The sequence below is a fragment of the Gymnogyps californianus genome, chromosome 2, assembly GCF_018139145.2.
Source record: "Gymnogyps californianus isolate 813 chromosome 2, ASM1813914v2, whole genome shotgun sequence".
Taxonomy (NCBI): Eukaryota; Metazoa; Chordata; class Aves; order Accipitriformes; family Cathartidae; genus Gymnogyps; species Gymnogyps californianus.
The window spans coordinates 108,807,962-108,826,839 of record NC_059472.1 but is presented as its reverse complement, the minus strand read 5'-3'; the positions used below and the strand labels follow the sequence as shown (position 1 = coordinate 108,826,839).

General features: G+C 40.9%; 1 protein-coding gene across 1 annotated transcript in view; it reads right to left on the bottom strand.

Moving 5' to 3' along the window:
- Positions 1-18,085, bottom strand: part of TPK1 (thiamin pyrophosphokinase 1) — a 314,655-nt gene extending 296,570 nt beyond the window's left edge. Inside the window, exon 1 of the mRNA XM_050891078.1 lies at positions 17,875-18,085. Coding sequence (XP_050747035.1) covers positions 17,875-17,917 — 43 coding nt within the window. The 5' untranslated portion in view covers positions 17,918-18,085. The remainder of the gene's footprint in view (positions 1-17,874) is intronic.
- Between the last annotated feature and the right edge of the window lie 793 nt (positions 18,086-18,878).

The window sequence follows — 18,878 nt, the reverse complement described above, 5'->3', positions numbered from 1 at the left end:
TACCCTCTCCCGTTATTTAGAAGCATCCCTTGCTAATTTAGCCTTTGAACAACTTGGGGCATTGTCTGCATAACATCAAACAAACCTGTAATGTTGTGTAAAATATAATTGCTTAATAATGAATTGTTGAACAGCATGTTCTCAAGAGAAAAGGAATAAGCATTTTCCCAGTAATTAGCTTTTTAATTCTGATTAGCCAGCCCATACACTTATTCTGTATGTTATAATGACCAGGTCTGCATAGGATAAAGTCTCAGCCTTCAGAAGTGTCACAATTACCTTGCTAATCTTAATCACATACAAATAACAACAATTCCACTAATGTTGACAGGATGCTAACCAGTATGTGCAGAATTTTGAGCTGGTTGGTAAGGCCTACCCAATACAGAGCAGTGATACACAAAGACACAATACGAGGTCCTCAAAGGAGTACTGCTGTATTAGCATACCGCCCTGTACCAAGAGCACTGCCATGATGTAACAGTCCTCCTCCTGCTCATTCTTGGGCTATCTGCAGCACGGCATTGTAGACAGCATTTCCAAAGACAGAATTTAAGGTGACTCAAATGCTAACAACTAAAAAACAATAAGAATTGTAAAGATAATAATGTTACAACACGTAATGTTTTTAAGCATATATCCCATTACATATAATTGGAGTTATACATACATTTAAAACCCAGCAAACATAATAACCCATGAACAGCTCAAGTAGCTCTAGCAAACACTCTGGAAGAAGTACGTGCAAAGAAACCCCTTAAAGGAACATATCTGTTTTACTGCAATATAACAGGAAATTCTACTCTCTCTTGCTTCCATTATTAGTAATTAAAATATTGAAGTTGTTACATTTACAGTGAGTTAATCAAAAAGACTATTTGAAGTTAAAAAAAAAATCACTTCAAAAGAAAATAAGGCTAAAATTCAGCAAACTTATAATAAACTCTAAGAGCAGAAGCACAATCTGTGGAGGAATCTCTAGGATCATCTGGTGCTACATGCACTGACCACATCTTTGTTGAATCACATGCACTCTTCCGAGCATTGCAAGGCACAAAACATATTTCAAGGGATCTCCTGATCTCTTGAAAGCGAAACACTGAAAGGAGGAAGACAGTTTCTCAAATCTTAAGTCTGCTCGTGACAAGCCATGGATGTGAACAGTTTCCAAAATTTCACTCCGCTATTCAAATCAGAGCCAAAATGACACCTTATATGATTTTTCCACTGATTTCAATATTATGAATTCTAGCATTTGAAGATGAAAGTCTTGCCTCTCACCCCTCCACTCCCAGTAAGGGACTGTCTCCAAGTAAATGCTGAATAGATATCTGGAAGGTATGATTTTCAACCACCTTAATTATATTTGTACATAAAGCTGCACGGACACTCTTGTTTCAGCTCCCACTAGGTTTACTTTAGTTTTATTTAAGTTCTTTTTCTTAGGAACACATTTAAGTTGAACTGAGTAAGCTGCTTTCACATCACAAAACAGAGTCCATAAAGGGATTTGTAAAAGTTTACTTACACAGTGCAGCTCATGCCTTTAAATAAACTTTCTCATGTGAACAATATCAAACTGCCACTTGTCTCCAAATTCCCCAAACAAATTTAAAAGCAAGGTGCATTCTTTCCTCTCCAGCACAATCAGAGACTCTACTGACTCAGTGATGCTACTTCTAGACAATACCCTTTTTATTCCTAGTGTGCTCTTAAGGGATCCCCAGGGAAACTTACCCATTTCGAACAAACTACAAGAGCACAGGGCTGGAATTTCAGAAATATTTCTAAAGCAGCCACCCAGAGAGAAAAGGTTTGAAAGACAGTACATTTCATGATGGCCCTGCAAAGCCAGCAGTACATCACTTACCAGGAAAGAAGATATTAGTAGGCACAATAGGTGTACCCAAATGTAACTAAGCAGCAAAGATCCTTTTAAATATGATCGTGGTTGAAAACAGATGTGCATTTCACGCTTCCAATAGGATTTGATAAAGTCATAGCTATAGAATAAAAAAATAGGTTAGACAAGGCACTGGAGGGGTCATCAAGTTTCCAACAAAGGAAACAAATAGAGCTCCATGATCTAACCAATTAAACCCTATGAACCACTGGAAGGTAAAATAACCACCATTTTCATTAAGTGTTCTGAATTAGTTAAGTTACATCTGCTCTTCTGGACACATTAAGCAAGCACTGGAGCGGCAATGCCTAGTTTCCAGCTCTTTGACTTTGTTTTCAAGAAAAATCAAATGCCATACATCACAGGGGACAGAACTAAAAGACATAAGATAGAAAGGTGACGTTAAGCAGGCTGTATGCTCACTGGACCCCATTCACAATCTCAAAAGTAGCTGGATGCATTTGGTAAAAAGCGATTGACATTTATGTTTTCCTCAGCAGACCTAATTAAGTCTGACGTACATCCATTCACACTCAAATAGGCACAGAAACCTTCAAGGTTATTTTGCAATTATTTCCCCACATACTGCCTCATTCTGAAAGGACTGGGAATCTGAACCTTCAAAAGATGCTACAGGTGCTGCTCATGCATCTTCTCTCAGCACTCGAACCCTTAATAAGAAAAATACTTATTATTATAATTATTATTATACTTATACTCGTGGCTTTCAATACAGGAATTCTAATCTCAGCCTCTGCGATCCCATTTTTATTTGTGATTGACAGAATGTTTAATCACACAAATGCTATAAGCACTGTTCTAATGTTGTAAAGTTGTTTCAAATGCCCAAAAACCCAGTCCTGTTCATAACACTTATTAATGTAATAACATTAATATCCATCTGAAAAGCGTAGAAGGTGCCAAAGGATGGTAAAGTAAATTTTTACACATGGAAGACATTCAGAGAATAGAACTTCCCCAAAGAGGTTAAGAAAGATTAAAGTTAAGATAAAGGTCACTTGAAAAGACACATCGCATTTAGCATGGTATCATGGGGGTGGTGGTAGAATCCCCAAACCAAAGGAGTCTCCTCTCTTTGCTTTTCTCATAAAAGCAGAGCTTGCTCTAGGTTTGTATAAATATTTTTACGAAATGTCAGCAGCCCATCAGTAGTCAGCTGCATTTCCACAATGGTCAGTTTACCTCTGAAAAGGACTGAATTCTTAATTTAGTCCCTAAATATCATGACATTCTGAATCCTGTCTCCTAAAAGATACTTTTTTCTGTGATTTTGTCACAGATTTTGTAATCTGCTGTATCACGAACTCAAAAGAGCAGTCAAATCAACAATGTGATCAACAGATTATCTCAGAAACACAAGCCAAAAAAAAAAAAAAACCCAAAACCTTGGTGGGACCTGTATTTTTTTCTATACTACATCTGTTCAACTACATTTGCTTTGCTTCTGATGATGGCATTCAAACTGCCAGAAACAGAGACTACAATCTAAGAAACAGCAATGACATCCTTTCTGAAAGGGTTCAGGGACTGTTCTTTAGGTTCTGACAAAGCAAACAGTGTTATTTTGAAATCTGCAATTAACATGAACATTAAAAGAAAAAAAAAAATCAGTACCATTACTACTAGCTAAACTTTAGAGCTCTTCAACAGGGTATTTAAAAAAGTACCATTGTCTCTAACTTATTGATGAGGAACTGAGGCACAACAAGGTTAAAAGCTTTCCCAACATTATGCAGCACAGGACTCAGGAAAAGAATCCAATTACCTTCAGGTTCATGATAACTGGAAACGAGTAAACTGACAAAATGCTACTGTTTGTACTTCACTGCACACAAGAGCCTTTCCCAGAGACACCTGCATAAAAGTGGAATAACCAGCAGTATCAATGTTTAAGGCAAAAAATAAATTTAGTGGCTACGAAGAAAAAAATTACAGCTTTGTACATAACAGCTGAGAAACAATGAACTTGAATGAACATCTGGAGTGTCAGGACAAAACCTCCCTAATACATATAAAATGCTGTAAAGCACTAAGATGTCAAAAACTAAAATGAATTATCAGGTTTGTAGAACATTATGAGAACAGAATCAGAGTGTTTTCTAAACAACATGTGTTTAGCTATCTTTGAATTTCCATATAAATGTAATGATCTGCAAAATACCTCTTTGGCAAATACCTATGCTTTTTTAACTGCTGGTTTTTTTGGCTGCTAGTGCTGTAAGCTATATCTCTGCACAGGCTCTGGACACCTCCATGTTGAGTAGGACTCCATGAAAGTGCTAGGTTCAGCCACGGGGCTTCTCTGTGGAAGATGAGACTTTAAAGCGTTCAAGGCAGGAATAGCATTTTGTCATCTACCTCCTCTAGCACAGATGTCCTGCAAGGACTTGAGGGTGCTAAAAAAATACAGCAATAATACATTCAAGTTCAGCCTTCTACTTAAACGTAAACTTCAGAAGTATAAAGCTGCATATAAATGCCCTCCTAATTTAGACTTTTCTATATTATATTCAGAGAAGCTTACTGTGTCTGCCTCTGTAACGTACCCTAGGTATCTTACACTGTTCCCCATTGTCTTCTTCTAGAACTCTGACATCACTTTAGGATTTGGTGCCGATGCTAGCACATTTCAAACCTTAAACTCATTCAAGTTCATGTTTCACTCTCACAGGAGACTGGCTATTTACTTCTGTCCTCTAAGGAAGCTCATAGCATGAACGACAAAATGTCAGGAATAATTAGGAAAACTAGTTTTATGCTCCTAAAGAACAAAAGGTCGTCTTTGTCCTCTCAGGCAGGGTATTGTCTTCTCTAAAAAAAAAAAAAAAAAGAATGGCTTTTGGCATCCATCAAGTAAATTCAAGCCAGCATATCATTTAGAGACTACTTGTATTTATTCCTGCATCTCACTCCATTTCTTTCCTCTGTTTTATGACATTACCTTCTGCACCCTCTACAGTCATAGCCTACTGTGAGAGTGGTAGCAGAAAAACTACTAGATTCAAACCCCCTATTCTCTTCCCTAGGGAAATCACCTATAGCTTTTGCTACTCCAGACTATTAAGCAACTTATGATATAGCAGTCCAGAAAATACTCTTCCCCAGCCTCCTCCTCTCCCCTTACCATCTCGATGTATTTTATTTCTATGAAGCACTTGTTATAAACTACCAAGCACTGGCATTTGACATGCCTATCCAGGACCATCAAAATAAATTGAACATCCAGACAGAGGGTTAAGTATAATTCACAATATATGCACAGCTGCTTCTTGATGCAAGATATCAAGGAAAACACCTCAGTGCCATACCCTTTTCCTAAGTGCTACAGTCTTCTAGGCTAGTAGCTCAAACTTTAAGTATATAGCAACTAAAAAAACCCAACAAAACAAAAAACCCAGTTGCATAGTAAGAATATAATTTGTTTCAAAGCCCCAACTTGTGTGCCAAGATGTGTTGTGGAGTGCTGACATGTTTTGACAATGCTGCCACCAATTCTGGTTTTTAAAGCTGAAGAGAAAGTGGATGTTCACCTCAGCCATCTGCCAATGCAGCAGATGAACACATTGCACACAGATTCCATAACTGACGTACCTCAAATCACCAGGAATCCTGTAATTTGAGGCATGCTTTCTCACTGGAGATAACAACAACTGTATAAGTTACACTGACAACAGGGTTTGTCTCTATAGCAAAATGCACGAAAATTCAATAAATTAATTCTGTCAGTATAAAGTGGATTAAACCATAGAGAAACTGTTTGTAGATGCATTCTCTTGCTGATTTTTACCCTCAGAAACATATACTCTGAGTTTGTGAAAAAAATTAGGATCCATTTTCTGAAAGCAACTTTCTTTTTGAAAATCTAAAGTCCCTTTTGGACATCAAGAGAAAGTAGATTTCTAGAAAACTCCTGTCACAGTCTCTAGAAGACACTTCTGTTTCTTATCAATACAAAAGATCATCTGTAAAAACTAACAGAACAAAAGAACATGTAAAAGTCCAGACTGTTTTCAAGCTAATCTCTCTGAAACCTCTAGAAGTTCAAATGCCAATTAGCAGCAGTATGGAAACTGATGAAATTAAATCAGAGGGACAGATTTTGCTGTCTGGCAAATTCACAGCAATTGCTACACACAGTTTCACTCCTTATTTCAGAACTTACGGAGCTTCACTTGTCATACTGCTTTTCATGTATTTGTGTACTTTCGATGTCATCTGTGATTTTGCTAAAAATCACGTTTGGATAAATAGCATTACTGTACTGCAGAACAAAGCATCAGTAATTTACAGAATGAAAACTTCAAACCACAAGAGTAAGTCCTGCTTGTTTGAGTAGCCCAACTGAAGATAGTATAGAAGGTAGTTACCTGAGTGGGAAAGTCTGCAGAAATGGCCTGGCCTTCAGCACCCGATATGCATACAAGAAGCTCTCTCTGACTTTACATAGATGATTCTTAAATACATATCTCAATCTTCTACACTTTAGTACATCTAAGTTTTGTACATCTAGTCCATTCCTCTGCCCCTAAGTAGAATCAGCTCTCTAGATAATTCCTCTTCATCTACCCTTGAAAAAGGCTCCCAGTGATAGGGACTACATCATCTTCTCAAATAATGTATTCCAGTGCTTCCTCCTGCTACCTATACTTTTTTCCCCTAACACCTAACTTGAGCCTTCTTTGCTGCAGTTAAAATTCATTTCTTACCCAACTGCAACAGAACCAGTGCATATTTTCAAGGTCTGTTACGTATGCTCTTAGGGAAGCTATGAATGGGACAGTTCTTCTGTACAGATAGACCGTCAGCTGCAAAGGTTCTTCCACTGAATAGAACAGCAGGCTTTCCTTCCTAAATTCTCCTCTTTTGATAGGCTCCTCCACTTGAGAAAAGTAACAAAACTCCTTTTACCTACTGTTTTTAATCATAAGATGTGTATTTTCCATATGTATTTACCATTGGGGGAAAAGAAGAAAAGGGAAGATTAAACAGCAAAGGATCAGACTACAAAACTGTAAGTTTATAAACTCTCACAAAACATTACTAGCTCTTCCTATGTATTCCTAAATTTAGATTTCCTCTCTGCTGTTCTAATTTACATTATTTGGGCTGTATAACTACATTATTTTAGAGTTCAGTCCCTTTGTTAGTACTCTGAAGCCTTACATTTATTCAGTTCCAACTTCATTCTCAAAGGAAACTGGCTATTTATTTCAGCAAATGTATTCAGCAAATGTAAATCTGGGTGAGAAACAGAATAGTTGGGCATAATGTTGTATAAGTTCAGCATAATTATTTGCTCCGCTGTCTGAATTCAAGCCTTTTCTTCCTCCTTGTGGGATTCACAATTATAATATTTACAGATAAATAAGGATAGAATCTATGGAAATTATTTTAAAGCTTTTGATAGCTCACAGTAACCAGCAGTAAATTCAGCACACTGTGTAGTATAGTCTTACCGCAGTAAGTTCCTCTTGCTGCCTAGGAACCACAACCAAGTACTACAGATTTTTTTGGTTTGGGTTGTTTTTTTTTTTAATTTTAAAAACATACAACATAGTCAAAATGTAAGGAAGAAGTAGTCCTCTGAATTTCTGAATTGCATCACAAGAGCTCCTAAATCTGCTCCCAGTTCTCAAAGACCTCCTTTGTGACACAAGACTAGCCACTTGATACTCTATGCTGCAGTACCCCAGGATATATCAGTTCCTTTCTTTTCCCACAAGTCTGTCCTGTCTACGTAAATAGTAAGGAAAAGTCTCTCCTTTGGTGGGCTGTTTCAGATTTATAGATTCAGAGGCTAGAAAGGATCGCTGTGACAATCTAGTTTAGCCTTTTGTATAAAGGATAGCCTGAAATTAATTCTTGTTTCAAGTTAAGTATGACTTGCAACTGATTTACACCCATGAAGAATCCACCTTTCTCTAGGTACAATGTTCAAATGGTTGGTTATTCTTCCCCCTGTTAAAAATCCGTACCTAATTCAAGTATGAATTTGTTTGGCTCCAATGTCCAACCTCTGGGTCTTGTTATGCCTTTGTCTGCCTAACAAAACATAGCTACTGCAATACCAATGCAAATAATAAATTACACTATGTGTTATCTGAACAGCATTCCTCCTTAACTGCACCCCTGGGACAGCTCTAACACTACCTTACTGGAGCTAGCTGACAATTAAAGCTTTTGGCAACAAGTATGCTATCAAACATCTGTTGTGATCCCCCTTTTAAGCGCCCCCTCCCCACACCATATGGGCATCTCCACTGAGTGATACCACAAGGCCACAACCAAGCTCTCATCACTCCCCATCCTCTCTGGGGAAGCCAGACACTGACTGATAATTTCACAGACTTCACACTTCATCAGCAGGAAAAACAGTCCACTGCAGTGAAAGGAGATGTGCAGAGCATGTCCGTGTTGCAACACACTCTGCCCATGTCCCTGCCAGAAAACCCTCCTCATGGAGGTGTAGCATACTCTAAAAGAAGGGATTTTTTTTTTTCCTAGCATTGCTGTTGCTCCTCCCAAGGGACAACTGCTGTGCTCTCTGTGTAATCGGGCTTATAGGTGGGGCTTTGTCAACACAACTATGGCAGCTGTGGGTGTGAGGAAAAAAAAACAGAACAAAAATGGTCACAGAAGACAAAGCAAAACATTACATAGTAGATCCAGTTTCCTACTGACTTAAAGAGGTTTTTTGGCACAAAAATTTAAGTTATGACCTTATGACAGGACAGCAGACTAAGACGGAAGAAGAAATTCTTCCACAGGCTCAAATGACAAAACTCCTTACTATGAGTCAGGTTAATACAGCAGCAGCATTACTACTCACCAATACATAAGAACAGTAGTCTAAATAGAGACACAGGGAACTAGGAAATTGAGTTTCTAACCGAAAACCTTACAACAAGTCAGTTCAAGGAAGAACATCTGATATCAGTGATTTTATTTCCCACAGTTACAAAATGACCATTTAAATCCTCTGTTCACAGTTACCAAAGTCATTAGAAAGGCTCAAAGCCTGTGCATACAGTACTAAATGTCATTCCCACAGTGGATTCTGGGCAAAGAAAGAAGAGCTAATAGGAAAGCACTCTCAATAACAGCAGGAATATGCCAGCATCCTAAAAAGATAGGATTGCAGATAACACCCTTCATTCTACTTTGAACCCAGTGAAAGTCATTAGATCAGTTTGAAGCAGTCTTGCTGCAGTGACCTTTCAAGAACACTACTGTCAAAAGTCCAGAAAGCCAAACACTAAGTAGCCCTTAACAAAAGTTTCCTCAATATTGGCCCTTTTTTTTCGTAAAAAATAAATCAAACTCTTCTTTAAGGAACTTGAAAGGTAAATTTCCCATTTGTAGCAGGAAATGGCAATATGGAGACAGACGCTTTCACAGCAGTGCTTAATCATCTCCAGTGTACCCAGGTCAACTCGTTATGAAATGAGGTGGTCACACACTGCCCAAGAGCTATTCTTGTTGCATCCACAGCAGCTAAGCCACTGCACCACGTCCTTTGGCAGACCGAGTGTCCAGGCTTCAGATCTTTAGCTGCTTGAGTCTCAAGCTGCCCTCCTTAACATTTTTTCTCTTTTGGATTCACAGTATGGCAAAACACTGTTTAGATGGTTATTAAATATAACTGTAAACTGGGCAGGGAAAGTGCTCCATATGGGGACACAGACTACACTCACAAGGCTGTCTTTACCCCGAACAGCTTGCAGAGCACTCATTTCCAGAAGTGAAAGTGTTGCCCGTGTTAAAGTGTCTGCATTAGAGGCTTTCAGTTACGTAGTTAAAGCCAGCGAAGATCTTGATACCTGTAAACATTACCAATACACAGGTCAAACTCTGTAGTACGAACTACAGAGAACTCTTCAGGATTTCCCCCGTACATGAAACTCGCATCAAGAGTGCAAAGTCTCAAAATGGAGCACCTGGAGATTGACCCTGTATTTGCACAGCTGCTCTGTGACCCAAGTCAACCTCAGGAAAGTTTCAAGTGATGTAAGTCACACCATCTGCTGAACAACCACCTAGGTGTGGTTTCAACCCAGCATCCTTTTAACTCATCCTGAGCAACTAGAGCTTCGGCCTGTGCTTAGGTCTGGTCTACACGTCAATGCTTTGCTTGCCACAGCCAAGTCAGCTATAAGCATAAAAGCAAGTAAATCTCACACATATAGACACAGAGATTTCATTGACATACCAGTGCCCTTCTGCTATGGAAGCAGAATGGTACTCTTCTTTCATATATGCTTACATAGCATACATAATTGTGAATTATGTTTGTGGGAAGAAAAAACAAAAAAAGAAGAAGGAGCACCTCTCCTGACAGCCTTTGCTGTGCCTCCACCAAGCAGGTCCACAGAGACCCTTATCAACACTGTCACAGAAGCCAAAGCTTTTCTAGATAAGGAACTCTTGAGGCCCCAATACTTTGTGCCGTCAACATATTTTCTTTTTGCAGCAAAACTAACTTCTTTGTATCATCTGACACACAGACAGCTTTTACCACCAACGCCACTGAACAATGTGGTCAAAAACTGTACGTATAAATATTTCCAAACTACTCTTATTGCTGTGTTGCCCAGCAACAACGTTGACCGGATAATTTGGGGGAAAGAACAGAAGGGAAAAGAGGAGCTACAGTAAAAGAAAAAAAAGAAATAAAACAAAACAGAACCCACATCAGCAGTCACAACTACAAAATAAATTAATTGTGAGGGGACAGGTTCTGCTCCTACTGAATTCACTAGCCAGCTTCCCATTTATTTCAATTGGCCTGACAAATACGTACGTCCCTCCAGCTTCTGTCCTGCCAGAGAGGAAGGCTGGCAGACAATCCATCAACACAAGCTACAAAGAATCAGTACTAGCACTGAGAAAATTCGACTGCCATTCAAAATAAAATTCAAAGCTAGGAAATGACAGGAAAAGCCTTCCAGCAGCTTCAACTGCAACTGGATGTACAGCAACAGCTTTAATTTAAAAGCAATCCAAAAGCTACTATGTGTACTCTCCATGTAAAATTTAACTAACTGAATGTTCCTGTAGCAACTTTAAATTCTCAATTCTTTTTTTAATTATGCAAAGGCAGTACTACACAAACACTGTTAATCATATTCCTCATGTTTAATGTCTGAGTTGGATGGAAAGGGGAACCTGTTTCCATAAATTACTTACATGTAATCCAGCACAGCTATAATTTACAGAAAGACATAAGCCAGAAATCTTAAGAACTGGTTATCCTTCGCTGTGATCAGGTATAGTCACTTTGGTGGAAGGGACAAGTGACAGTCAGTTCTTTTCAATCTTTAAATTATTTGGCAATAGATCAGGTTAGTTAATCTTGCTGGACACACTGAAAACTCCCCTCTCTCTGTAGAGATCAGAGATGGTGAATGTTCTATAACATACCAAGAAGTGGGTGTATACATCAGAGGTCTCTCCTGTTCATTTACTGTATTTTGTACTGGGTAAAATCTGCTACTGGGTTGTTGGGTTTTCTGTTTGTTTGTAGCTTGTTTTTTGTTGTTTGTTTTGGGTTGGTTTTTTTTGGGGGGGGGGGGGAGTGTCCCCCCTCGTCTCCTTTTATCCACATTTTTCAACAACAGCACTTTGAGACCAGCATAGATTATTTTTATTATGTCACACAGAAACAAATTTCGTTAAATTTCTAGCTAGTAATTTCCCTGGACAAAGCACTATTTAACAGCACTGTTCTTAAAGGTCCTAATCCCTTAGGTTATATCCAAACCTAAAACTCACTAGAAGTGAAAGCTGCTGAGAACTGACTCACAAAGAGAAGCTGCTAGCCCTTTTACTTGTTTTCAGGTGGTTTGTTTGCTTGGGGTTTTTTTAGGCTACTTGTTTTCTTCCTTTTTAAGACTTTGATTTTAGGTTTTACTCTCGATGCTGCTATTTTTCCACATAGATTAAGCTTTGATTAATGTCTCAGGATGTTCAAATCTAAAGCAAATCTACAAGTATGCCTGGGATTTGCTAGTTTGGATCTTGAAAAAATCTGAAACCTGTATGTATTATCTTTTCTCCTGTGTAAATAAACTGCCTCATTTCTTTGCTTCATATTCAATTTCTCCATAAATCAGACTTGGATGAGCTTTGCAAACAGGAAAAAAACCTCTCTTCTGTTTTCCACTTACAGAAAGTAAAACTAGCTTATATATATATGAATACACAGAGATTTGAGATATAACGTAATGTTAAAGCTGCTTTGAAACTGCTAAAATATCTTAAGAGCTGACCAGAGACATGCAAGCGAAATGCAGTAAAGAAAAAACAAAACCTGAAAGTCCACTATTTTCCTTGACTTCTTGTACCTTCTTAAGATTAATATTTTGCTCTTTAAAGACTAAAAAGTTTAAATGGTTTCCAGCAGTCCTGCACACATTTAATTGGATACAAACAACATGAACATTTTGATGTCTGGAATAAGTGTATTTCCCACCTCCTTATCTGATGTTAAATCACAGGAGAAAAAAAAGAAAAAAAAAGAAAAAGAGAGACTACAGGATACATTAAGAGGCCAGCCAGCATATTTCTTAGCTTTAAAGCTCAATCTGCTACACCTAAGTGACTCCTTACAGAACTTGGTGTAAGCTGCTCTTGAAAGCCTCAACTGATGGAAAATAACAAGACCTTCCAAAAGGAATTTATCTGAGTGCTTTACTATCTGTGCAAGCAGTAATGAACGTGAGTTTTTGTCTCAGAAGCTCCAGTGACATCATTATTGCTCTTATACTCTGGTGTGGTTTTTTTTGTTTTTAAGATCCCTTCAGTCCCCTCTACCATTATACTCCCATCCAACAGAATGCCAGCTATGCGCTATTAGTGACCACAAGATATGGAACTACCAGTGCACTGACACTGCACGAGATGAGAATCTATCATCCACACAAACAAACAGCAACTGGCTTTCATGTCAACTTAATTCAAAAGGAGGCTCTGTGTGTGTGTACAAAAATAAGCAAACGTATATTCATCTTCCTATTAGCTCAAATGGTTAGCCGCCCCATTCCAAATAACATACCTGCATATAAAGCATTTAAAAAAAACAAAAAAAAAAATCAACAAAACAACTCCAAAGGCTATCAATGTGTGAAAGCAAAGATCTAATAGAAAGTGGTAAGGTTAACAATGACTATGTCTGCTAAACGCTGTCTGTAATACTTCACTCAGAATTGCACCTGTAAGTAATCTATACAATAATACTTACAGAACAACTGCTGACCCAGCACAGCAAATTAGGAAGCAGCAGGGTCCGAGGCTGAATATTTACAGCTACCTCAAAAACAACTTGAGGCATCCCAGGTAACTCGACTAAATGAATGGTGTTACTACTTATATGAAATGAAGAGCAGGAGCAGGTCAGCAACATTCACGTAAAACAAAGTGTTTTAAATGTGTTTCAATTAAAAACATAGAACAGTATAACACCCATATGGAAGTGCTTGCTAATTTCATTGAGGAACTCCTGAAAGTGTCTTAAAGGACTGACACCCTTGCTAACATCTTTCAACTTTGCTGAAGTCAATCACAGCTTTTGAACAATCTGATCCACCTAAAAACTTCACTACTCCGATCCAACAGCAGTAGCACAAAACCTATAAAATTACAGAGCAATTCAATAGTCTGGGACTCCATTTTCCATAAGCCTTTAATGTTCAACAGCTAACAGAGACCATCAGGTTGATTTCCTAACCCTATGACTGTCTTGATTTCTACCACAGAATTTCGTATATTAGACTGCAAGATAATGCATTATAGAGACCATGCAGAGCTCTAGTGAAGGGGCATTTAGATGGTTATTGATGCTTATGCTAGACTGGAGGTCATTCAGTGAATGGCAAACATGTCACTGTTTTACAAATAACTTCCAATTCTTAGTGTCAGAGAAAAGGGAACATTAAGGAAGGAGTTTAAGCCCCAGGCATTTAAAAAGGAATATGGTGATATAATCCTTTTAGAGGTAACTTGTTTACAGTCAGTAGCGTTTCCAGGAGAAGACCTATAGTAAAGCAACAGACAATCAAGCTTGCGGAATGATGGAAGAGCATTCACAGCATATTGTTGCTTGCTCTTGTTCTCTTTGCTTTAAATTCAATGCAGAATTTTATAGTCCCTTTGCACAAAGAGACAACTATCTATTTCCACATAATTCTGAAGCAGTCTTTGTCCTATTTGTTGTGGCTGTGTCTCTCATGGCATATAGATGACCTTGCTTCAGTGAGATGAAGCTAGCACACTCTCTTCTCAGCGGACCAAGTCTTAACCACTAGCTCTCAATGCAGCATAGTTCACTAGTGCATTTGGTCACAGGACTCAGGGCGTGGAGACGCGGGGACAGGGGGGAACTAACCCTCACTGGTAGTGCAGGCTCCTGTCAGTCATAGGAAACTCAGCTCCAACAAACCCTCTGCAAGGCACAGAGAGAGCAGAAGGACTAGATTTGCTTCTGCTTTGCAGTCCCTCCGCCTCAACATGACAAGACACTCCTAATGGCAGGTGTTGGATTACAAACTGAGGAAAATATCCTCCTTCTACATCACTCCACTTGATAAAACCAATAACGAGCTGCATTTTAAGGACTGTGCAAGGCAAAAAAATCATTAATCACATCTGGAGATGAGTGAGAATCCAGGCCGTATTATGGCACGCCATGTAAAATGTTCCCTGTGAGAAAACACAGCTTAGTACACTGGCACTCTGCCCTTCTAAACATCTCAAGTGATATTCAGGGGCAACCTTATTAGAGGATGCTACAGTACTTCCGCTGTTAAGCAGTCACAAGCATCACAAGCACAGCACACTCAGCTCCTGAAGTTCATGGTATTAAAAAAATAAATTAGAAACACTTGTCTCTCTGCTGAAGTGCCTGCAGCACAGTCTGGGACAAGCAGCAGGAGGCAATGATAGTGCAAAAAAAGGGTATAAACAGCAGGAGGGAAATATCTAGTCTATCAAAGGATGCTCCAGAAAAAAAACAAAGCTACTCCTGTAATGATTCGCAGGCCACAGTGTGACATCACTGACTATGAGCTTTCTACAACAGCTGCATCACAGCTTCACCCTGCAAAGCTTCTCCCTGACCCTTTCACAGCAGCATACCAGACTTCAGGGTAGACTTCTATGAGCCTTGTTAATGGTTCCATTTCATGAGGAAATAAAAATATATCTGTTTCAGTATTCAATACTCAAATTTAGAGCTCAATCCCACTTTTAAATTCTACCTCGTTACCCATTCTAAACTACGTTAAGCAAATCAGCACAATTCTGAAGTACACAGCACAGCTTTCTGACTGTTGCACGGTCATTTTCAACAGCGCTCCAGCTGTTTGACTGAATACTGTTCAAAGTTTCTGAGCTTTAGCACAGCAGTTCTCAGATATCTGCTACATGGACCTCAGTTAGGTGCTATACAGGGAGACATATAGTCTACTATCTAAATAAGAACTCACTCTAACTACACTGACTAAAATTACCAAGGCACACGTGGCCTTGAAATTCCAATTCAGGTACCTAATATTAGGTTCCAAAACCTGTAAGTGTTTTATTCTATTCCGTATAAATATTAGCATAATTTCTGAACACCTTAAAAAAAAGTAACTAATAACCTCCAAACATAGCTGATAAATCTTTCACATTCTCCTCGCCATAATGTGCCACTGTGTTCACACAGGGCTTTAGAAAGCAACCAGAAACTTTATATATGTTGCTATACATTTATATTATTGAAGGCAAGGGAACAAGGTCCATAGTACTTCCATGTCCTCGCAAGGGTTTATTTTGTAACCTCATGTTTAGCCGCTAAGAAGCATCATCTTCTACACAGATTAGCTTTATATTATTTGGACACTTAAATACATGTCCCATTGAAGCAAACAGATGGAGAAACTACTAGTACTTCTTCAAGAAGAATGCGGGAGCCTCATTTCACCTACCCAATTTTGAAAACCTTATTTCTGAGTTCCCTAAGTCGGATACCAGATTTTAAACTGTGCAATAGCCAGATAAATCTGCTCAGCCTTGCATCCTTTGAGCAGGCTAAACCAATCTGAAATGCTAGTAATGAATGTTTGTAATGATGACAAGGATCCAGATGCAGTACCACTGTGCATTTCATAGGCACACTATCCTGTATAACCAAGTCGTAAACTTGTAGCAGCCATTTCTTCAAAAGAAGCAGGCTTCTTTACACCCAGCTGAAGCCTCTGGTCTGACAAGGCTGTGGGTCATCTGAAAACTGTGAACAAACATCCCAAATCTTCAACTCCAACCAGACATAACCAAAGAAAAGAAAAAAAAAAAAAAGACAACTCCTGGAAACTAGGGACACATGGTAGCCCTAACATCATACAAATGCCTATCAAAAGCAACTACCTTAGAATATAGATAGCAATGCCTGTTCTTCCCAGGGAGAAATTCTTAAGGTACATTTTTGTATCACCTTACTATATACTTTTAGTAAGTAGTTACTCCTCATTTCATACAAGAGGACATCACACTGCAACAAATCAAAGTTAACCCATTAAAAATCTCACCTCCATGCCAATTCCCTCTTTCTACCCAAAGCAATGAATGCATCTCAAAATACATACACACATGCACAGAGTCAAACATACATTTCTGGCAGGAATACCTTGAGCACAGCTTCACCTGTTACAAGCTTTGAACGTATCCTGAAGAAGTTTTTAAAAATTAGAGCAAAATGTGATGTAAAGAAAAATACTGGAAAGAGTTTAAACATGCTCTTAAACTGCTAGCTGTAAAAACATATTGAATTGTTAAAAGTCTTCATTCTGTTAAACTCTCCCCTTCCTCCAGATCTTACTAGTAAACAAATAACAACATATACCTCACCATGGAATCTTAAGTCTCAGTGCCAGAACAGAGCAGAAAAGAGGTCTAAGTTAGAATTCAGCTGCTATGCCAAAATGAGTTTTATACAGCTTTAAAATCACATTATAGAAAGATAAAAATATTTACTGTTTATAATGGTATCACTGAATAGCAAATTGGGCCCTACTGAATTAGATACTGCAAACATGTAGTGAAGAAGAGGTGCCTATTCCAAACAGCATACAAGCTACTTGGATGTCTGTGATTATTACAGGTGCTCTATCCTTTATAGAGATGATGAGATTAATAATAAATATTAATAAGGCTCACCTCTCAGGTCTCAAAAATAATAAACAAAAATAGAACACTCAAGAACAGCTTGGGAAAACAACAAAAAAACCCCACCCAAGCCCCAAAGCTTTGCCTTGCAGAACTGAAGAGGCAAGGGGGATGCACATGGTGGTTTCAGGGAAGCGCGCAAAGGCAGGAGGCTCCACGGCTGGGGCCGGGACCTTTGAGGCCAAAGGCACCTCCAGGAAGCCAAGCCCGCGGGTGCCCTTGCCAAGAAATACACTTAACTGGAGCGCTAGGCCCTGCCAACCCAAGGAAACTGTGGCAAGTTAGCTGAAGATACCGGTTAAATCCAAAGGGCTTAAAATTCTAACTCCAAAGGGGTTAAAACGGTAGTAAACTGGTATATTAAAAAAGAAACTATCTGAAGTGCAGCACACTTGTGCCCAACCGGCCTAGAGGACGGTTAGCACTACTGAACGGACACGGACAGTCCCCCCACACGCAGAGGCAGCGGCCACGCAGACAGAGGGTTACGCTGTTTATACCGGAGTGTTTTAAAACCAAGCACGCACGGGGGAGGCTGCGGAACTCGGCGGCGTTACCGGGCGCCCGCCGGGGCAGGAGCGGGAAGCGCCCCCGCCCTGCTCCCGCCGCACGGCGCCCCTCGCCCAGCAAGGGAGCTGCCCCCGGTAGCGCCGCCCGCCGCCGGGACTGCCCTGCCCCGCTCCCCCCCCCCCGCAGCGGGCTGGTGGCGGCCGGCGGCGCGCGCCGCCTGGGGGCGGGAGGTACCGTACCGGCGGGCAGGAGGCAGTCCAGCGGTGTGAACACGCGCTCCATGGCCCCGGGCCGCCCTGCTCGTGGGGCAGGCACACGGAAAAAGCACGGAGAGCCCCGAGCCCCGCGGCTCCCTCAGCGCGGCGGGACTGGGGGGAGGGGGCCGGGACACGCGGGGATTAGCGGTGCCCCCTTCCCTTCTCCCTGAGGAACGCCCTCCGCTGCACAGCCGCGGCGGCTGCGCCAGCCCTTGCCGGCAAGCAGGCGGGAGGCGGCCACGCCGAGGGAGGTGGAGGTGGCGGCGCTGCCCAAGTGCCTGCAGCCACGCGCCCTCCGGCAGTCGCCCGCACCCGCCCCCGGGGTGGTGCGTCTAACTGGGCAGGGGCGGCGGGGCGGGAAGGCAAGCCGAGAGAATCGATCGCCGCGGCGATCCGTTGCTCGGCGGTGGATTCAGCAGCGGAAAGGCGGGGCAGGAGCGAGCGGCGGCGCTGCCGGGTGCGGGCCGAGCCCCGCCCTCGCTGATTGGCTGCGCGGCGGCGCCCGTTGAGGCCTCTGCTGAGGGGGCGGTGGCCGGGCTAACGGACAGGCCCGCACCGCCCCGTCAGCGCCTGTGCGGACCCTGAGGAGAGGGAGAGAGGAAGGAGGAAGGGGGATCGGGGGGGCAGCGGCCGTGCCCTGCTGCTCGCTGTGCGGGGTTTTACCTCTCCCCTCGGCCCCTCTGGGGCTGGGCCCAGCGGCTCCCAGCGCCTCTCGGGGGCGTGTCCGGCACCTGAGCAATGCCGACCTCCTTACAGCTGCGTGTGGGGAGGCCGTGAAGAGCAGCTGCAAGGCGAGGAAATGGTGGTGGTGTGCCCGCTTTTTCATTTTCTAAATAAAAAAGCGGCCGCAGAGGACTTCCTTTTTATTAAACGTTATATCTAGTGCACGGAGGGGTTACTTAGGGCAAAGAGTGATAGACATCATCATTAAAAAGAAAACAAAATCCACAAGTCACTGTCTGTGCTGGAAGTGTTCTGCTTTGAGA